Here is a 23295-nt window from a genome sequence, read left to right on the forward strand (position 1 = left end):
ATCCCTTTGAAAAAAACATTTCTGCCATGTCATTTATGATAAACTAAAAGTTTTTAAAATCTTAAAATAACTGAATTATTCTACATCATTTAATCAATCTGGCTTCCAAAGGAGACTGTGGAATCCCCATCATTGGAGCTTTTTTAAAAATAGGTTAGACAAACACCTGCTGGGGACAGTTTACATTTACTTGGTCCTGCCTCAGTACAGGGTGCTGGACTGGATGGTCTCTCGAGGTCCCTTCCAGTCCTTTACTTCTATGAGTCTATGAAAATTATCTAATCTGTATTTAAATATTTGTGTCAAACTTCAACACAGAACTTTGCAAATGAATTATGCACTATACAGAAAAGTGTTTGCCTTTGTTAGTTTTTCAAAATACACAACTTTTCAGTTTCTTCAAATGTGTTGTTCACTTATGGGATGAGGTGATTTGTATGTCCATTTACAATAAACCATTAGAATTTGAATACCATCTCATCAATTCGTATTTTACATATTATATTTTAAGAACTTCTAGTACATCAAAATCTCTCGGATCACATAGGCCAAAAATCATCTATGTTCTTCTGAATAGGTTCAGTGTCTGACACATAGCTAGTAGACACCTGAACTGTAAAATGCAGTTTAATTTAATTTTTAAAATCAACATAGTTTGAAGTTCAAGAAATTTACCTTGAGTATAAGCGTAGTCATCTGATCCAGAACTGGAACTCCTCTGGTATTTATGGATTCCTTTTTCTCCTCTAGATCCTGGTATTACTGAAATGGGCTGAATAGGTTCTGGTGCTGCAGAACGCTCCTCTTGGTCCACTAAATTTAAAAGATTCTCAGTCGGCGCTCGACCTACTGTGATTTTAAACACTGTTGAGTTTGGCTGAGATACCATTACCCGGGGAGACTGAGTTAGTGCACCTGTAGGTCCAGTTGGTTGTGTGTAAGTAATATATAATGGATTAACATTAAATGGCGGCTTTGGTTGACCTGATATACCTCTTGAAGGGGAGCCTGAAGGTGGAGTAGTGGATGCATACAGCGGGTGCTGGTTTCGTTGAGATGGTTGATTACTTATTGGTGAAGGACTTCTATTCATTGCAGTCCCAGGTCTTTGTGGTGGCTCAACTGTAATTTCTATCTTGTTCATAGAACTTTTGGATAAGCTAGGTCCACCATAAGGGAGATAAGATACTGAGTGACCGCCTTGTTTTTGATAACTCTGGGGCGCTTGTTGATATGGATGGGGTGGAACAGTTGAAGGACTAGGAGGCATAAACACATGTGAACTCTGATGACCTAATTGGGTAGGCTGCACCTGATGCTGAGGAGAGCCAAAGGGAGAAGGACACTGAGAAGCAGGTGGTGATCGATAAGCTGACTGAGGGATCTGGGGCTGTTTAGGAGAATACTGTGAAGGTTGGTAGTTCTGTTGATGTGGATAAACAGGTAACGGGCGTGGAGTATAATGTGGAACTGGACCTTGTGGAGATGAATGCCACTGTGCATTCTGAGGAGTCTGTCGTCCTGAAGAACTCTGAGATGTCTGTCTAATATATATAGAACCAGGAGTCCCATAAAGATTGCTTGGAATCTGTGGAAGAATTTGTAAAGCTCTGGGTACTGTTTGTCCAGAGGGGAGGTTTTGTGATAATGTAACAGTAATAGGATTTGTACTGTACCGAGGTATGTGCATATATGAAGGAGGAGGAGGGCCTTGCATAGCAGATGTGTTCATTCCTGGTTGCATGGAAGATGGCTGTTGAGGTTGTTGTGGAGGAGGAGTAGCTGCATTTCTATTCTGGTCATTCATGAAAAATGGATTGTAATTAGGAGAAGCTGCCACAACAGCTGGAGCAGAGTGTGGTTCTTGAACTAAGCATATCAACTGTTTACCTGCTGTACACTGTGGATCAATATGTCCATCACTTGAGCTATGTACCAGTGTACGACCACCGTTAAGTTGAGCTCCTTCCCCTGCATGGTAGCTGGTATGGGGATGAATACCAAGATTAATGTGCAAAAGGCGATTCCTGTTCATTCTGCTATCATCGGGGCTATGGTACTCCATATATAAGTATTTGCTGCTCTCCTGTGCAAGGACTCGACAACATGCTTCAAGATTGTTGTTGTTCTAAAAGTAAGAATTGACACTTATTATCTTCAAATTACATTAGTAACACCAATCTGTATATTCAACTGAAGCTTCAAGTAAGCCTAGCTTGAACACATGTTAGGGATAACATTTCACTGTAGCTGGCATACCTATGGCTCCTGAAATAAATTAAAGATAATCCCTGCTAGACCATGCTATATAAGAAGTATGTGGCTCGTGTTACCTACAGCAAAACCTTACGATAACACCAGCTACTGAGTGACCGACATAAAATCTAAGAAGTCCAAGTCAGGGGAAACAGAATTTGGTAATGGTTATAGCTTTGGCATTCATTCCTGAAAAGTGTCTGTTTCTTCAGAGAAGGGTGTATGTGTATATTTCAAATGAGAAAATACTACAGATTAGAACTATTTCACAGTTTGGAACTCTAAAGTGTTCAAAACAATATTTCAAAGTGGCTTAACATATTACAGCCATCTAAATCTCCATGTTTACTGAATTTACAATCCAAATACTCATCTTGTTTAAGTTTGGTTTGCTCCTTCATTAGCTGCAATTTAAAATAAAGCCCTGTGTTAAAAATTTCACTTTGTTTTAAAAGTGTGTTCATAGTTCAAGTATATTCTGTCTAGCTTTCCTTGAAACAAGCTGCCCCTGATTTCTGTCCTTTATCTTAATACACTGTTTTGATCATTCCCCTTTCTAGAAAGTAGTTTAGATGTAACAAACAGCTACAAATACTCACCAGGATTGAGATGTTTAATACACTATACAGAGACTTGGAAGTATTTTCTAAACAGTTTAAAAACTAGTTACAAATAGTCTGAAAATGGTGCATATTCATATTTTAATATTAGTAATGCAGATACTAATGCAAATCTGTCCTTTGTAAAGAGTTTGTAAAACATAAACCACCACCATTCTCTGTCAAATTTTAAAAAATGAAATCTGAAACATTTTGTCCATATTATTCTCTCTTACTGGTTTGGTTGTAAAGTAAATTTAAAAAAAAGTATCTAAATCCATTTAAGGATGCTAAGACAGTGTCCTTTACCTATGACATAATTTACAAAATCCAAGCACTTAAAATCAAGGAAAAGTTTAAAAAGGTATCATAAATCCTACACTGGCCACAGAATCTTTAAATTGTTTGGGAATGCATAACCATTTTCCAAGACTCCTTATATTCTGACATTTTATCTTCAATGCTTGTTTTCCTTAAAAATAATAAAATAAAGTATGGTGAAAAAGCCTGTGCAGCCCTCAGGAGAATGAAGAATCTGAACCCCTTAAAATTTCAGGATGGTTGTAGTCAGGACTGGACCTGAATCTATGTAAAGTTTTGGTTCTGAGTCAAAACCAAACATAAAAGGGGCTTTTTCTCCTTATTTTAGTTATATCCAAAGTCTTATGACAACAGCTGTTCTCATGATATATTGGCTCAAGATAATGGAAATGAAAAACACATCAGAAAGTGACTCAAGATTGTGGAAATTGTGTGATTTCACTGAAATCCTCACATTTTCAAAATAAAATCAAAACAAAAGCTGTGATTCAGCCTTGAATCCAAACCCTAGTCTAAATCGAATACGTACCTGATTGCCTTTAGAAAAATGTATCTATTTCAGACCACAGATATTTTACAAAACTGTTATTTTCTATGATACTGTAGATCTTAATAGGTCAAGAATAAAATGTAGTTATTAGAAAAGAACAGTTACTTACCTTGTAACTGTTGTTCTTCGAGATGTGTTGCTCATGTCCATTCTGATTTAGTGTGTGCGCGTGCCACATGCACCAGTGCCAGACATTTTTTTCCCCCAGCGGTATCCATAGCCTCTAGCACCCTCACATATGCACTCACATATATAGCGCTGCTGGCCCCCTCCCTCTCAAGTTCCTTCTTGCTGGAACTCTGACAGAGGTTGGGTTGGGGAATGGATATGAGCAACACATCTTGAAGAACAACAGTTACGAGGTAAGTAACCGTTCTATCTTCTTCAAGTGCTTGCTCATGTCCATTCTGATTTAGGTGACTTACCAGCTGTGCCTCTAGAGGTGGGCAGGAGTTCATGGCCGTAAGGATTGCAATACTGCTCTGCAAATCCTGCATCATCCTCAGCTTGCTGCATGACGGCATAGTGAGATGTAGCGGTATGTATGGATGACCATGTAGCGGCTCTACATATGTCTTGAATAGGCACATGCACCAGGAAAGCTGCTGAAGATACCTGGACCCTTGTGGAATGGGACGATAGGGGTGTTGGAGGCGCAACTCCAGCTTGCTCATAACAGGCTTGAATGCAAGCTGTAATCCAGGTTGATATCCACTGCGAGGAGACTGGTTTGGCCTTCATCCTGTCAGCAACCACCACAAAAAGTTGCGAGGAGTGGCAAAATGGCCTGGTCCTATCAACATAGAAGGTTAGGGCCCTTCTCACATCGAGAGAGTGAAGGTGTCTGTCTTCATTAGAGCTATGAGTCTTTGGGCAGAATACCGGCAGGAAGATATCCTGATTAACGTGAATATGGGAAATGACCTTCGGCAGGAACGCAGGATGAGGGCGAATCTGGACCTTGTCCTTGAAAAACAAACACTGTGCAAGGAGACTCCAAGGTCAGGGCCTTTATCTCCGACACTCTGCATGCAGAGGTGATTGCTACAGGACAAGTGCATGAGTGAGCAAGAGGCCAACAGATTGAAAGGCAGAGCAGTATGCCGGGATAGGACAAGGTTTAGATCCCACTGGGGAACAGGCTCTCTAATTGGAGGGAAGAACCTTTCCAGCCTTGATGAATCTAGTCGCCATCTTGTGAGAGAACATCGATTTGCCTTGTATCGGTGGGTGAAAAGCCAATGTCGCTGCTAGGTGAACTTTGACAGACGAGAAGGCTAAGTCCTCCTGCTTCAAATGAAGTTACTCTTAGGAAGCCCATCGGTGACCACCCCGACCAGGGAAGAGACTAACTTCCCCCAGCTACTGGGTTCCTCCTCTACCTCACCTGACGAGGCAGTAGCAGGCCCTTTTCATGCTGCCCCGCTGGACTACAGGCTGCACCAGGAGCTATTAAAGCAGGCAGCGGCTAACCTGGGCCTCAAGATAGAGGAGCTTAAAGAGCCGGTCAACAAACTTTTTGGCATTCTGGCTTCTGCAGCACCTTCCAGGGTGGCCCTCACAGTGCATGAAGGGGTAGAGAGGCTGGCTAAGGCTCTATGGCAGACCCCGGCATCTCTGCCCCCCACATCCAAGTGGTCAGAGAAAAAGTACTATGTGCCTGCTAAGGGTTTCGAATACCTGTATACACACCCATCCTCAGGTTCACTAATGGTCGCGGTGGACAACAAGTGGGACAGGCTGGGGCAAATGAGCTCAATGCCTAAGAATAAAGAGGCCAAAAAGATGGACTTATCTGGTTGAAAGATTTTATTCAGCCAGCCAGCCTGCAGCTGAGGGTGTCTAACCAGCAGGCATTGCTGAGTAGATACCACTTTAACATCTGACAATCGCTGGAGAAGTTCACTGACTCCCTCCCACAGTCCTCTAAGCAGGAGTTCGAGGCAGTCCTAGAAAAAAGTAGGAGAGTGGGATTCCGGTGTCAGGGAGCAGTGCCAAGAGACAGAGCGTTGGCTATGCTTTGACTGTGTCTTCAGTTTTCTGCCAGGGCTCCGGTGGCCTGCTGCGTGCTGGGGACTTGCAGTGCTACAGGCTCTGGGAGCTATAGGGCTCCAAAGACCGATGCCAACACTCAGTGGCTCAGTACTGATGCTCCAGGGACCAGCGCTTGGCATCCAGAGATTGAGGTGTGCCCAATGTGTCTCGGTGCAGTTCCGGAGACCAGTGCCGAGAACCAGACGAGTGGCGTGAAGCCAGCGAGCGGCGACCAGTTGATGGGGGGTTGTTGTGCTGACTTTCCCTTTGTCAGACCCCCAGCCGGGGCAATCAGTGCAAAGGCCTACCCTCATGAGGCGTAGGGGGCATCAACATGGCCAATAAGTCCTTCATTGCCTGGCACACCTCAGGCGTGGAGGGTACCAATAGACGGCAAGGCTCTCTGCCACTCCTCAGAGTCGGCGGTGGCGCGGATGCCGGGCTCGATGCCCACATAGGTGTAGACCCCTTCTGAGTTGACTGTGGCATCCCCAAATTTTTCTTAACTGACTTCTGTGCCAGCAAGCGCTCCTTCCTGGAGTGCACTTTTTTCTGGCTCTTCTTCGGCACTGGGGATGCCAAACAGTGTCAGGTTGACTCTGACGCCGGAGGGATGCTTCTTGTCGATGTCACGGTACACATTCCCGAATCCAATCATGGCTCCAACACTGGTCGGAGTGCCACCTCCATCAGAAGTGCCTTAAAGCCTATTGTCCCAGTCCTCCTTAGTACGTGGGCAAAAGCCCTTGCAAATTTTATACTTCTTGGAGACGTGGGCTTTCTTCAAGCACTTCAAGCAACTCTTATGTGGGTCGCTCAGTAGCATACACTTCTTGCATGAAGCGCAGGTCTTAAACCCCGGGGACCGGGGCATGCCCCGACCCTGAGAACTTGCTAACTAATGAGCTAACAACTAGCAAACTACTTTTTTAAGAACTACCTTAACTATATACACTAAAACAGCTAAACCACTAGGAAAAATGGAGACTTGCAAGAGCAAGAGAGTTGTTCCAGCATCGTCACAGGCAGTAAGAAGGAACCAGGGCCAACAGTGCCATATATGCGAGCACACGCACGCCACTGCAGAGGGTGCTAGAGCTGGCCCTACAGATACTGCCGAGGTGCTGGTGATAGGCGCTGAGGCAAGGGCGACTGGCGCCAAGGCAAGGGCAATCAGCGCTGTATCATTGGCGACTTGCCTTTAGATGGCGCCACAACCTACGGTGCTGGAAATCTTGGGTCTGGCACCCTCTCTCCCGAGACGGGGGACTGCTGTGCCTCAATGGCAATCAGGTCCTGCACTGCCTCAATTGTATCCGACGTGGAGGGAAGGTCCAGCTCCTCCACCTCGCTCTCCTTCATCAGGGATCCCACACTCACCAGGCTTGCAGGTGCCCTCTGTGGAGCTGCAGCTGACGGCCCCGGAGACCCTTGCGCCAAGTGCATCCAGGGGCGCGATGAACCAGTGTCCTTTCCCATAGGCCACATAGTGGGTGAACGTCGGACCTGTGCTTCTTATGGGGCACTGGTGAATGGGAGCAGTGACAAACCAGTTTTGGTTCCGAAGGTTGCGGCTGAAGAGCTGCCTCCATGAGGATCTGCTTGAGGCGCACATGCCTCTCCTTTCAGCTTCTTGGGCAGAAACTTTTACAGATCCTGCAGCGATCTGTTTGGTGCAACTCCCCTAGATACTTTAAGCAGGAATCGTGAGGGTCGCCTTTTGGCATAGACTTATGGCAGGATCCGCAGGGCTTGAAGCCTTGGGTTCAAGGCATGCCATGGGGAGGGGAGTCCCAAAGACCCTTAACCAACACTTATCTATCGAACTATGTAACTAGAAAACACTAACTAACTCTAACTATCTAACTATTTACAGGAACTGCAAGGAATGACACGGGGAATGCTTGCAGAAGCAAGAAGACTGAAGCACCAACAAATATCATGGGCAGTAAGAAGGAACTGCAGAGGCAGTGGGTCGGGAGGGCCCTATATATAGCATCATGGAGGCACCACTCCAGGTGGCGCCTGCATCAACCTGACGGGTTCCGCTGGGGAAAAACCTTCCAACGACTGCACATGCGGCATGTGAACACCTGCTTGGAATCGACATGAGCAAGCACTCGAAGAAGAACCTTTTATATATTTCAAAGACTATAAAAGTAAAATTTTGGAATACAGTATGTTAAAAAGAACACTATATTTGGAAGTCCAGAGTGTCTGGATACTGCATTTCAGCAATACGGGTCTTTTAGCTTTGTCAATTTACAGACATCTGGTAGTGCAACATGGTTCCTCCATGAGATCATCTACTTACTAGTACAGAAGAAATGACTGATGGAGTAAACAGAAATTCTGTATTACAAGAACATCCTGCACTTCTTGGCTGAAAACAGCTCAGAGCTATGATGGGTAGAGATACTGTATGCAGTAATTTCAGCAGTAATGAAATTGCTGGAGCACTTCTACAGTTAAGTTATGTCCCCACTTCACAAGCCTCCTTTAACAGCGCTGCTTAGGGGAAAAGGACTGCAATCTGACTTGGCAAAGGGAAAGTACAAAAGCCATTTTGACAAGCCAGGCAGCAGATAAAAGGGATGACTCCAAAGGAAAGGTTTAGCCTACTACAAAGAACCCCATCCTCCTCTTGAAGGAAAAGGAGGGGATGTTCAGGTAAAGTTACCTCTGATAAGCTTTCAGCAGTAACTATCCCACCTGCTATTCTCCTTGCCCTGACATACTGCCCTAGGTCAAATAGTTGGAGATGAAGAGCAAGGAGAAACACAGGTGAGTGGAGGCACTGCTGCCAAGGAAAGAAGCAGACATATCAAAAGGTACCACCGTTGGCTCTCACTAGCAGAAGGTTGAGTTCTGTGCAAGAAACTGAGCCTTAGGGCATGTCTACACAGAAATGGAACTGAAATAATTAAACCCATTGCAAACCACACTTTTCAATATTTTGGATCAAGTTGGTGTCAATTTCAGTTATACTGAAATATTTCAGAATAAATGCACACAAACTTGAAATTAAATAATGAGACACAAGAATTACAAGCCACTTAGTTATTGTGGTTCCATTTACTGCATAGACAAGTCCTTTCTCTTTCTCCACTACAATATATCCAGCTGAGCTCTTAGGAAGATGCGTATGGATCCAGTTGAGCTCTTTAGAAGATGCTTTACAGATACTTAGAGCTGAGCAGGAAACAAGTTTTCCAATTAAACAAAAATTTTTAAGATTTCAAAACTTTTTCCCGTTCTGTCCTGGGACGAAACCAAGACCTTTTGAACTATTTTATGAAGAACCAGAGACACAAAGGGGCAGACACCCCCACTCCAGAATACCCAATAGTTTGGTAGTTAGGGCACTAGTAAGGGATGTGGCAGATCTGGGTTCAAGTTCCTGGTTCAAATCAGACAGAGCTGGCTCTTGAACCCAGGTCTGCCACATCCCAGCTGACTGCTCTGACCACCAGGCTATTAGTTATTCTGGTCAGCTGGTTGGGCTCTCTTTCTCATTCAACTGCATCCTGAATACTTTGACAAAAGTTTTGTCAAAACTGATAGATTTCTGAGAAAAGTTTTGGTTTCAGTGAAAATCTCCTGACCAGTTATAGTGATATTACCTTTTCAGAAGTGCTCCAACTGCTGCTTTTGGATTGGTTCAATACCTTCAACCCAACATCATTATCCCAAGATGCCTTTATTTAGTAAGTGCAGAAATTTTCTGGAAATGTAAATATCTCAAAATCAACTCTTTATAATAGGGTTTCTCAAAAAACGGTCCATATACAAACAAACACCCACAACACTTCTGCTCTCTATTTGTATTCAGAGCCACATGTGCTTACATTAATGACACAAGTAAGTTTTCACTGTTGTTTCCTCTATTCAACCTCAGAGCCAACACAGCTAAAAAAGTTAGTTGGAGATTAGTAGTTAGAAAGAAGCCCTTTTTACTTTTTAAGTGAACATATTTGATTCAGAAACCAAATACAGAAACCAATTATGCTATTTTACAGTAATTTTTCAGACTAGAGCTGCATTTTAAACAATTGTTTCTTTAATAAAAATGCTTAATATCATTAGTAAGGACCTTACTGCTAATAAAAAAAAATCCAGTAACCCACACTTCAAATTCAGGTATGAGTGCAACACTGCCTACACAGAATGGCAGAGGAGAAAAAAGGAGTTTTCCACTCTCATGTCCTGAGATGAGACACCTGAATAGCGTCTTTACATTCAGTGACAGGGAATATCTAAGTTCTTGTGCAAAAAAATCAACAAAAAGCAAACTGAAAAAGTTTGCTATGTTACCCAAGTGCCTGTTACCCTTTAGAAACTTTAAAAAACAACCCAAAAACCAGAAGACAACTGTGACATTGAACTGATTTCTAACTAGTCTATTACAAGGGGGTTCTTTTTATACTACAAGGATAAATGTACAGTAACTGTTACTATGTTATTTTACTCTGCTGCAGCATACCTGGAGCATGCACTGAGACACCACCCCTTCTGGAATCTCAGGGAAACGTTGCCGGAGGTCATGGAGTACCTGCACATCAAGTTGCTGACTGCCCTGCGCCATGCCAGACGGATGTTGTTCTGGGATTCTCAAGAATGGAAATCAATAACCCTTCCAGTGGATATGATCTTCCGATGCGTCAGGCATTTTCTATTAGGAAAATCAGACAATGATAATCATATTTATTAAATACATCCTAATTCATTCAAAGTAAAACTAAAAGTACTTTCCTCCTCCCTTGAACTAAATTTGTGCATAGATGACCTGAACCAATTTCTAAATTCACTGATTGAAAAGCACATGGATTAAACACAGGAGTTGAGTCATGAAGTTCTAATCCCAGATGTGCAATAGATTCCCTCTCTGACTTCAGTCCGCCTAAATTCCCCTGTTGATAAAAATGGGATTAATACTAATTTACTTCTTAAGGGCATTTTGAGTAGCTAAAATTTGTGATGTTTAAAGATATGATGTACAAGTGTTTATTCATAATTTTAATAATAGAGCTATTTGCTAACAGTGACAAAGTGAAAGTCCAGGTGGTAGAATTACTGGTGATATTTTAAATAATATATTTGAACTAATAATTAGTTCTCCACAACTCCCATAGGGCACAAACACCACCACCTTTAAGTATATACCACTAACTAAAATTAGACAACAGTTGCGGACATCAATGTGTTATTCAGAAAGCAGACTTTGCAGCTCAGGTCTACAATTTTCTAATTGTACATATATAATACATCTGTTTAGACACTTTAGTTTAGGCCTAATATGTGCCCTATGTTAAAATTCCTTAAATATGGAACAATGTTCTCCGGATTTAATCTCTTTCCTTCTTATATCATTCACAAATTAGAGAATTAGAAAGAAAATATACAGCCACTATTTTTTAAATATATACAGGAAAACAACTCTTGCTGACTCAAGCAATTAAATCAACCAATATTATTAAATCTTGCACATGAAGAAACAAAGCCACATCTGCTTCTATTCCACTACATACAAAATATAAAATATTTTCAAAATAGAAATGGGTACAGTCAGTAGGACAAGAATATTTTCATGTCTTTAAGACATGAGCATTCATTCAAGATACCATCTGGGAAAGAAGAGTGCCCAAGAACCTGCAAAGTGACTTTAAGATTACAGTAAGGATTTCTCCTGGGTATTCATAAAACATCTACCACTTATATTTAAACACTGAGTGAAAAGTGTTTACTTTTGCTTCAGAATTCTTTTATCTAGTAGTAATATAACAAGTAGCATTTGAACTGGAATAAGGAATATACAAAGGATAAAATGCAAGATTCTTGATTAAAGATGGGTTGCCCATTAAGACTCATCAATACAATACAATACAAGCCTGAAGTATGGTAGCTGAACCCAAAATACAAAGACATGGATGCCTTCTACAATTCTGGGAGAAAATAACTCTAGTAACATTAAGTATTTCCCATAGCTAAACTTCAACATACTTTATAAACATTAACTAAAACCTCAAAACCTTCTTGTGAGGGAGTTAATATTATCCTCATCTAACAGATATGGAAAGGAGAGAGAGGTGTTCTGGAGCCTGGGTTGCTCAGCTAATTTTTTGCTCAGAGTAAGATCATTCCTCTTTTCTATGCATCTCCCAGCCCAACCAAATTCTTCTGTAGGGTTCACAGAACTTTGCATGTGCTTTACAAACCATATTTGTAGACAATTTCTTTTCCACACTTTTAGCCTTGACACTGTAAGCATGGCATCAACAATGTTAAAAACCATCCAGATAGGAATCTTAATTGTAAGTAAATTGCACGAACATTTCTTATCCATCTCAAAAGACTCTCAAAACTAAATTAAGATTCCTCTCCCCCCCCCTCAAAATTACAGTACTTTAACATTAGACTCTTAATCAAGAGACTATAAATTGAATATTACACAATATTGTGCATAGGGATATTTTGGGTATGTATTTATACATGTACTTGTGTTTATAAAATAATTACTTCACTGGTAGCAATATTGACTCCAACTGTTTTTTGCTCACTGTATTGGTACATCTGATTTTGAAACATGAACTTTTCAATAGAAAACAAGCACTTCAAAACACATTCTGCAAAACATTGCCACACAAATGTCAGTGTCATTCCACAGTGAAAAGCTTAGTTGAATTGTAAAGAACTAAACTCTGACTAAATATTCTATTTTATTACTTGTATTTGTACTGCATAAAAATAATATATTTAAGAAATACTATGCTGCTGTGATAATAGATTCTTCCCAAGCATTCTGAATGGTTTAGACAACAACTAGTTTCTTGTACCATGCCATGGTATTCCTGGTTGCATTATATGGCTATAATATCTGGTCTTATCTAATAGACACTTCTGATCAAAGATGTGGAGAAAGGGAATAAGAAAGTATTATTTCCCCTTCACCTAACACATGAATCAGGGGTCTCCCAAGGAAATTAACAGGCAGCAGGTTTAAAAACAAACATAAGAAAGTACTTCTTCACACAGCACACAGTCAGCTTGTGGAACTCATCGCCAGATGATGTTGTGAAGGCCAAAAATGTAGCTGGGTTCAAAAAAGAATTAGAAAACTTCATGGAGGATGAAGTCTATCAATGGCTATTGGCCTATATGGTCAGAGACACAAGCCCATTCTCTGGGGGTCCCTAGATCTCTGCCTGCCAAAAGCTGGGACTGGATAACAGGGGAATGGATCATTCAATACATTACCCTGTTCTGTTCATTCCCTCTCAGGCATCTGGTAACAGCCACTTAGAAGACAGGATACTGGGGTAGATGGACCACTGGTGTGACCCAGTATGGCTATTATATTCTTACGACTATGTTATGTGGAAACTGCCACTTCTGGCAATATACCTGGACCTGAATACAAAAATTATGAAAAAGGCATAAATACCTTTTCATGAACGGAATAGCCCTTGATAGCTATTCTACAGAGACTAAGACATTAGACCCAACTACCGAGAAATGAATTGGGATAGCTGAAATGCTTTAACACAGGATTTTAACTAAAGTTGCATCAGGTTAATTTGGTATAAAATGTTTGAGTGGACAATGTCAAACTGTTTAAACTGATATTTAAACCTTTATTTTGGCCTATCCACATTTTGTTTAGACAAGGGTTGTCCTGCTCCATATTGAATGGCAACGGCCCTGTCTGCGAAGAGTTATCTTCAGTATATAACCATATTTCCTAGGCAGGGTTTAAACCTAGCTGCATTCAAACTGGGTTATAACATTGTGCACTGGGCTCTGTAGAGGTAACTAAACTATGTTTAAAAACAGGTTAGTCCAGTTAGAAACTTATGCTAGAACTTTTTAACCCTGTTTAGCCAAGACTGGTATCACTAGTGTAATCCTGGCAAGAGACATTTTTACCACCATCTTATCTAGGCAAGTAGTAGACAAAGTGGTAAAAATAGCTGATTGCACTAGCATTTCCATCAGTGCCAGAGCAACAGTGGCACAATTTTCTGATATTCTCAAGGCAGAAACAGACTAGCAGACAAACCATGATATAACCCAATTCAACCGTGTTTAATCCACACTTAAATTCAGTTGCTAGATATGGTTGAAAACTTTGCGCAGACTTGGTCAGTTGTATTAAAACTGAAATAAATTGAACTGTCTAAAAAGCTATGTTTACACTAGTTCAAAAACAGTAAGTTTGAGACCAACTGCACAGAGGACCTTAGTTTGAGGACACTAATATGCATGCTCTTCTCTAAGAACATACAGCATTAAATCCAGTATCCTGTATCTGACAGTGTCCAATGCTGGCCCTCAAAGAAAGCTTGTTCTTAAACCCCAATAGGTAAAGAGGTTGATTTCTGTCCCTGAGGCCTAACTGTTTATACTCTTTCCAAAATCTTGGTGTCTGCTTATTTTTTTTATTTTTTTAATATTAATTCTGGACATTCCTCTTACCCATATATAAATGGATAATTCTTTTTGTATGTTGCAAAGCTCTGGCCTCTCCTCACATCTCCCCAAGAATTCTTTATTCTCTATGGCCTTTTCTACACTCAATTCCCCCCCCCCAACTATGCTACCATGCAGTTGGGGACCAAAAGAAAAAGCAGCGGCGTGACTCATTTGGATCATCCGATGAAACAGGCAATTATGGAGGTCTGGCTTACCCTGCTAGTAAAGTTAGGAGGGCATAGTAATCATGCAAATCAGTATCTCTACATTGAGGCAAAGGTGCTACAAGCCTTCCTTTTCAGCTGTTCAGATATAAATTAGGGGAAGGAGAAGATGGAAGGGAGAAGAGTGTAGATCAACAACAAATACATCAGATATGTTCTGTAAAGTTTCTGTAATCAATAGATACTAAATGTTTCTTAAAGCGCCACTAGATATGTTAATTTACTCTGTTAGCTGAGACATCAGTGTTAGAGTTATGGCAGGGCCTAGCGTACTCCACTATCACTGAATGTGCCACAAAATTCACCCCAACCACAGAATTACGCAGAGAATGCTTGTTTTCATTTGTTAAAATATTGAGTTTTTAGCCCTTATGGTTGCAAAGATAACCTTGAAAATCTGAACGTTTAAACTGATGCCGGATTCTGCAAAGAACCTGAAACAATGACACTGACAGGCATGAACTAGCTCTAGTCATTGCATTCAGAGCGCCAGGGACCCCATGACTGTGCTAACGTGGAATCTGACATTTTTTCCCCATACACCAGAGAATTCTGCATTTTACCTGAAGAATGTGTTATTTTGCTCCATTCAGGAGCCCAGCATTTTGTTTTCTATCTCCTGGCCCTGCTTGACCTGTCTGCAGCTGCCTCTGACTCTATACTCTAATCCAGTGGTTCTCAACCAGCGGTACATGTATCTCTGGGGGTATACAGAGGTCTTCCAAGGAGAATAGCAACTCACCTAGATATTTGCCTAGTTTTACAAAAAGTACTAGTGAAGTCAGTACAAACTAAAATTTCATATAGACAATGACTTGTTTATACTGCTCTACTATACACTGAAATGTAGGTATAATTGATTTATAATTATATGGTAAAAATGAGAAAGTAAGCAAGTTTTCAATAATAATGTGCTGTGACATTTGTATTTTTATGTCTGATTTATAAGCAAGTAGTTTCTAAGTGATGTGAAACTTGGGGGTACACAAAACAAGTCAGACTCCTGAAAGGGGGTACAGCAGTCTGGAAAGGCTGAGAGCCACGGCTCTAATCCATATGAAGGTGTAAACTACCTGGATTGCACTGCATGCTTCTTTCACCATTCTATGGAACCAAGCAGGCAGGGAGCAGGAGGGCCACAAGGGCAGGCTGGGCAGCTAAGGCAATAAACCACTGAAGCCCATTACATGCTTTCCCCTTTCTTGGCATGCAAAGGGCAGGGAAAGACATTTCTCAGCTGGACAGCCCAGGTATAACTACTTAATTCCACAGAGAGAGGTTTTTTGGTGAACAAATAAAAAAAATCTACCATCCAATATAATGTTGATGAATTGTACAGCAAATTATTATTTTCAACTAGGAGAGAGAGAGAGAGTGTGTGTTTTGGTGTCAGCCAGTCAGGAGTGAAAGGTATTTCATGTCTATATAATAAATTAACATTGTCACAGAATTTAGAAAATCTTGCTGCAGAACTTAAGGGTGCTTGTGCTGCAGAGTACACAGAGATGTGGTTGTGGGAGTCAGTAACACAACCTGCACACTAAGACCCTCAAGAAAGTCTCGCTGGTGCCCTATGAAGTTATATTAATCAGCTTTCCACATAATTTATGTCAGAGAGTCATATTCACAATCAACAAAACAAGAACATGAGAGCAAGTACAATATCAAAAGATTGAATGATATTCCATTAAATGATCTGTAAGCATTTTGAATGAAGGAAAGAAACTAAGGCGGCTCATAGTTCTATCAAACAACAAATGCCTTCTTTCTGAAAGGTATAGTGAAATTGCCAGAACTCTATCTTTCCAGGCACATCTACTGTTGTAAAATTCTAACAAATCACTTAAATTGACTTGGCTTGAGAAACCATCTCTTTACAGGAAATTTCTTGTCTGGAGGTATGTACGATTACCAGGGGAATTATGCATCTGCATTCTTGAATCTCTTATTTGCATAATTATACACCTAGTGCATAATTTGCCAGTTGCCACATTATATTGCATATCTACCTCATTTGCCCTTAAGCCAGCTGTCATTACAGCTTATTCATGTATCTTCATAGTTTCTGGTACTCCAAAAAGAATTCCAAAGATGGCTTTCCTTGCAAATATAGTCTTGATTACAGTTGGGGTGAATTTTGTTCAACATCTTAATTAATGATCTGGAGGATGGGGTTGATTGCACCCTCTGCTAGTTTGCAGATGACACTAAGCTGGAGTGAGCAGTAGATACCTTGGAGGGTAGGAATAGGATACGGAGTGAGTGGAGGATTGGGCGAAAAAAAAAATCTGATGAGGTTCAACAAGGACAAGTGCAGAGTCCTGCACTTAGGATGGAAAAATCCAATGCACTGCTACAGACTGGGGATGATAGGCTTTTTCTTTTTTTTTTTTTTTTTTTTTTTTAAATCAGCCCTTGTTACTGCTGATGTGAAATTGTATCCTACTCTCTAAAGCCGAAAAGAGGTTCAGATAGAGTACTAGATCACAGTGTCTCAACTGAAGCAGCAGCTAGGGCAATGTGTAGTTTTTAGTGAAGAGTGTTATTCCATTATTACAGTGTAGGAAATACAGTTCATAGACTCAGATATAGGTAGAAAGGAATCTGGAATCCATTTTAAATATCAAAATAAGTAAATTGAGATCCCATAAAAAGGTACGTTAATTTAATTTACAGAGTTACAACAACAGTCATATGAAATAAACATCTGTTTATAAAATCCACCATGAAAGGACAAGGTGGCTTCTGAATGAAACCGTAAATTTAAGGATGAGTTCTTAACTGAAACCAAGTTTCTAACCTGGACTGCATTCCTAACCTAAAATGAACTCACAAGACTGAAACAAGCTCCTGTGCTAAATTTAAATACCAGGGTAGAGTGAGATCCCAGGGCTGGAAACCAGCTTTTTAGTCTCTTAGCTCCATCCTTTATTGGTTTTAGCCAATCAGCCCTTTCCATATAGTTTCAATGGGAAGCTGCAGCACTGCCTCCTAACAGATGGTACTATAAAAATTATATAAACAACAGCATTTAAGAGCCCACTTTCATGAGCCCAAATAGAGGGCAACAACCAGCAAAATATACATCAAGTTAACCCTTTCACTGATCTACTATGCAGTGGGTTTCCACATTTTGTAACAACTTATTTCATCACAGGGAGATCTCCCTTGACTTTGTAAGAGCTAGTCTAAACTAAAAGCGCTACACCGGCGCAGCTGCACCGATGCATGCCAATGCATGCACCGATCTATGCCAATAGGAGAGAGCTCTCCTTTAGGCATAACAAATCCACCTCCACGAGAGGCAGTGACTATGTTGGCAGGAGAAGCTTTCGTCACTCAGGGGGTGACTTATTCACACCCCTGAGCGACGCAAGTTATTTCGAAGTAAGTGGTAATGTAGACCTGACCTTAACTTCTGCAGTGTGTAACTCCTACTACAGAATACCAAGGAATCTTTTGGAATCTCGATACCTTTTCCTGAAACGTTCTCATTAAATGAAGATGTTCTGAAAAGGGAAACCCTTGGACCTTATTTATATAAGACAGGAGAATGCTTCTACTGTATTTAGATATGACTGGAGGAATTCCAGCAACCATGAAGCACAAAAATTGCATTAGACTATATTCACTATACAGTAAAATTACATTATGGACATGATATACCAGATAAGAAAATCAATAATTTTATCAGTAACAAATTCTGACGGACGTATATGATGACAATGACCACACTGCCATCTGTTACATCCATTACGTTTGTAGATCTTCAAGTAACTTAAATTAGCAATAAAGAAATTCATATGCTATATGATTTCTTTGACTTATGAGAAAACTGTGATCCTCAAGGATTTAGGAATCCTCTAAGAACTCAGGTTCAGTCCTGAAATAATGTATTCTCAACCAAGAAGTCACCTCACAGAACTTTGTATGTTCTTTTCTTAAAAACACCATACATAATCAGTTCTCAGGGAGTCCAGTGAAGCTGAAGGGAAAACATACTTTCAGTGTTCTTACTTTAGGATAAGACAGACAATTAATCTTAGCACATGTAATCTAAGAATATTTCTTTTAGTCTTGGAGAATAGGAACAGAAGTTTTCAGAAAAGGCTACTTTAAGTGTAAGACTCGTCTTAAGAGATATCTAATCACCTTTACAGATCAGTTAAGTAGTCAGATTCAGCAACCAATCTGAAAAACAGTATTATTTAGGAATCACAAATACAGGGTTCCCGACAATTTTCTAGTGGCAAAGAAGTGGGCTGTTCTTAGGTTTGATATTCAATGCACCAGGCAAAGTTCACTGTATTCACTATTAGAGGTTGTCAAATGTTCACTTTGGAGAACAGGATTAAAATTCAAAATGATCTGAACTAGAGAAATGGTCTGAAATAAACAGGATGAAATGTAATGAGGAGAAATGCAAAGTACTCCATCTAGGAAGGAACAACCAGTGGCACACATACAAAATAGGAAATGACCACTAGGAAGGAGTACTCCAGAAAGGGATCTGGGAGTCATAGTGGATCACAAGCTAAGTATGAGTCAACAGTGTAACACTGTTTCAAAAAAAGCAAATATCATCCTGTATTAGCAGGACAGTTGTAAGCAAGACACAAGATTAATTCTTCTGCTCTACTCCATGCTGATTAGACCTCAAATGGAGTATTGTGTCCAGTTCTGGGCACCACACTTCAGGAAAGATGTGGACAAATTGGAGAAAGTCCAGAGAAGAGCAACAAAAACATGACCTCTGAGGGAAGATCGAAAGAATTGGGTTTGTTTAGTCTGGAGAAAAAAACACTGAAGGGGGACATGATGATAATTTTCAAGTACATAGAAGGTTCTTTTACAAGGAGGAGGGAGAAAAATTGTTCTCCTTAACCTCTGAGGATAGGACAAGAGGCAACAGGCTTAAATTGTAGCAAGGGCGGTTCAGCATGGACATTATAAAAAATTTCCTAAATGTCAAGGTAGTTAAGCACTGGAATAGATTGCCTAGAGAGACTGTGGAATCTCCGTCATTGGAGATTTTTCACAGCAAGTGGGACAGACACCTGTTATAGATGGTCTAATGCTTGGTCCTGCCTTGAGTTCAGGGGACTGGACTAGAGACCTCTGGAGGTCCCTTCCAGTCCTACGATTCTATGATGGAGCCTCAGACCAGACTCCAATTTATGACCCCATTTCTATTATCCTTTGTGGTCACAATCCTTTGGGCATGTAAAGCTGCACAGAAGTGGGGTCAGGGAAAGAAACTGCCTGCTTTTATATGAAGGTTGGTGAATGGGGAAGCAATGTTCTGCTGGCTGGGGTCTGTTTTGAAGCCAGGTGCTAAGGGTGTGGAGCTGGGGGAATACTGCATGGCAGCTGAGCCAGATGTGTGACTACCGGGAAGAAGTGGGAGTTGAGGGAAAAGGAGCTTTTCATTTCCTCCCCTAAGCTTCCCTAATACCCAAATCATGCTCTGCTCCAGGAAAGTTCTGCTTAAAATTATCAGGAGCTGGCTGATCACTGTAAGCAGTGGGGGCAGCTGATTCTACACCAGTGATATTATACCCATAAAACTATCTCCCTTGCTGCTTTGGTTACATACTTCTGAAAGACAGACTATCCTCCATAAACTGCATGCCAGAAATAAAACATAAGACAAGAAGGAAACTAGCTTAGAAGATAGAATTAGAAAGCACTGAATTTAAATATATTACTATTTTTGGTTTGTTGCTTAACAGTGGAGCACAAAAATGAGTATGTTCTTAATCAAATGTCCGGGCTATACTCCTAGGCAAAGACGTGCCATTTCCCCTCATGCCCCTCAATGCTCTGGCAACCTGGCTGTTATTTCTACAATCACTATAAAATGCACAGCAGTAACTAAGTGACTGAAGGAAAGGTTGTTAGGATATTAAAGCTTTTATAAACGAGGACATTCTACTCCATGAAATCTGAACATAATTCAAGTTAAATTCTCTCATATCAAGGATTAAGTAAGCCAAAAAAAGGGTCTTTAACATTTCATCCCGCTCATGTCTACTATCTGTTCAGTAAGTATCTGCACCCAATTATAGCCTTGTAAATATGACTGGCATGTGACCTGGCTGCAGATGCCATCACGTAATCTCACCGCTCTAATCCTTTGAACAGACTCTGGCATCGCGGCTGGCTCAACCTCAAACTTGCCTGCAGTACAACTATTAATTAAGTAGAGTATTTGAATGATTTAAGTGATCTGGCTCTATGACATGACGAAAAATATAAAGAAGTTTAGTATGTGACGTTTTCATTTATTTAACTATTCTATATAGTGATTACAGTGATAAACCTAACAGGAAAATTTGTTTTCTCCAAAAGTCTCATGCCAGATAAATCTCTTTCTCCTCCCTACCAAAAGATAAAGGCAAACACAAACTTACGGAAATTTCATATCAATAAAAGTATTTTCTGGCTAAAACAACTTAAGACTCCAGCCACTTGTTACAAACTACGTGGCTTCGTGTGTCTACATGCAGCAGCATTTCTGTCATCACAAGTGAGTTTTCGGTCATACCAACCACCTCACCTAACCATGTTTATTAAGTGTATTCTGGGACACAAAGTCATATGTCAAGGACTATGGGTATTTCCTCCCCTCCCCCCCAGACTGCCCAACCTACCCTAAATTATTCATCCAGGATTACAGGATGGCTCACACAAAACTCCATCTCTTGTCTCAGAGATCAGTGACCATTTGTTGTGGAGACATTTCCAGCACTGCAGGTTGCTACATCCTCCAGGTTCTGGACTTTGCTGCTTAACAGCCTGGAAGCAGACTGTGCAGAGACAGTTATAGTATAAAGAGCAATCTCAAGTGTAACCTGAAAATGAAGTAGAGTTTAAAATGCCAAACTGAACCACAAAGAAAGCAGACCCTCAGCAAAAACAGTGAACTGCTGAGACAACACTGTAATAATCTTAACAGAGCAACTATCAGACACACCAAAACACGAGCACAGTCACTTTTGACTGTATGTGTGGCATTAGCAACTACCTTACAATGGAAATTCACCCAGATGACAGAGACTGTCCTTCTGGACAAGAACTGTCATAGCACTTTGGAGACTGGCCAAGAATACAGACTACCACTCAAAAGCTTTGGCATAGGAAAGACAATGGGAGAAATCGTACTGAGATGTACACTGCAATAAAACAAATGCCACTTATTCATGATCAAAAAGTTACCAATGCCAATCAAGTAATGGAAGGCTGTAAATGATGCTAGTAAGTCCTTAAGGTATGCTGGGGCTACTGACGGAATTCACTTCCCAATTCTTTGTTCATTTCCCCTCACTACTTAACCCTCAGAGCTCTACAACCATAAAATAAAGCTAGCGTGGATCACAGAAAGTGCTTCATTTTGCTTACCTAGCATAACTCAGGATACCAGAATACTAAATCATTAGACACTGTAGAGAAAAGGGTAGATGAGAGTACCATTGCCACAGTAAAACCAAGAAATATATGACACTAGTTTACACTTTGTTGCCCTGCAAAACTAAGATTATGAGATATTAAAAAATGGCAATTTAACTATTTCTGTAGTGCCAGAAAGGTGTGAGAGTGCACCTTGAGGATCTATGGAGATGCCTATCGAAGCAAAATTACACTGATCTGATGCATGTCTCTACAGTCTTTGCTAAATGCTCCATAACATTTGTGAACAGAGGGGAAAGCACAACCAAGGACACAAAATGGAGTTTCGCCTATTTTCCAGGATGCCATGTGCCATTATTTTGTTCTCCATAACAGTGCAGTAGCAGAGAGGAAAGAGAACAGAGATATCCATATCCTGTGCTTATATTACATGATCTTTAATCTATTTTTTAAAACTACAAAGGAATAAATCGGACGTTATTGAGTGACTGCTGTATGCAATAAAAATATTATGATTTAAAAGTATTTTCTTGGATTCTATGCAGACAAATACTACAAAGCAAGGTTATTTTTCTTCATTAAACAATGACAAACAAGTTTTTCAAAATAAAGTCAATGGTTGAAATAGAAAAGAAAGTTTAATTAAAGCACAAACATGTTGCTTATTTACAGCTGAGATCACAACTAGGGATAGTTCTCACGGTCATCACAGTACTCACAGAAAGCAGGTTTGCAATTCTGAGACAGGTAGGGTCCCTCACTTTGGAAGCAAATGAATCATTGTCACCGAACACATTATGACATTGATGGGAAATGGGGCTGGAGCACTGTGGGGTCCCCCATCTGTGGTCTGGGAGCAAATGTGTTAGTGTGTCCACTTTACAGGAGTCATTGCCTTAAACTATTGATTCCACTTCCTCTCAGGGACAGTCATCTTCTCCTGCATCTTATCATAGAAGATTAGGGTTGGAAGGGACCTCACGAGGTCATCTAACCCCTATATCCCTATGGAAATTTATAATAGACCATGCAGGCAGCAATCTCAATAGTAAGGTTGCCCAACACTTTCTAGTGTAAGACCCTATTTGAAGATGCTTATACTTTTGACAAACTAACTATTCATGATGAAATTTTCCATACTAGGTGTCTGCTTCAGTCAACTGCACTTTTTTTTTTTTTTTTTTTTTTTTTGGGGGGGGGGGGGGTAAGTTTCCTTTTCCTGCAATTGCTCCTCTTGGCTGCTGTGTCATTGGGCACAGAAATTAAGAGCCATGAGACTGTCTCCTGTCCTTTCTATGCCTCTGCTTGCTGGCACCCAGGCAGCACAGAGAAGCAGCAACCACACTGGAATATGGAGGGTTGAGGAATGTGGGGAGGGATCAGAAAAAGAGCAGTCAGGAGCTGGTGGAAGGGATGAGGCTAAACAGAACCA

At 40.7% G+C, this 23295-nt stretch overlaps 1 protein-coding gene across 3 annotated transcripts in view; it reads right to left on the reverse strand.

Moving 5' to 3' along the window:
* The window catches only part of TAB3 (TGF-beta activated kinase 1 (MAP3K7) binding protein 3), a 63846-nt gene that overhangs the window by 17931 nt on the left and 22620 nt on the right, over nt 1-23295 (reverse strand). For 2 of the 3 annotated variants that reach the window (XM_067545068.1, XM_067545070.1), the window contains exons 2-3: nt 10244-10432; nt 676-2128 (exon numbers count right to left, since the gene is read on the reverse strand). In XM_067545068.1, the coding sequence (XP_067401169.1) occupies nt 676-2128; nt 10244-10345 (1555 nt within the window). In that variant the 5' untranslated portion in view covers nt 10346-10432. Of the gene's footprint in view, nt 1-675; nt 2129-10243; nt 10559-23295 lie in introns of those variants that run through there. The other variant, XM_067545069.1, reaches the window with a different exon arrangement.

The sequence above is a fragment of the Emydura macquarii genome, unplaced genomic scaffold (genome assembly GCF_026122565.2).
Source record: "Emydura macquarii macquarii isolate MOO-44397 ecotype Brisbane River unplaced genomic scaffold, CSIRO-AGI_Emac_v2 contig_1043, whole genome shotgun sequence".
Lineage (NCBI taxonomy): Eukaryota > Metazoa > Chordata > Testudines > Chelidae > Emydura > Emydura macquarii.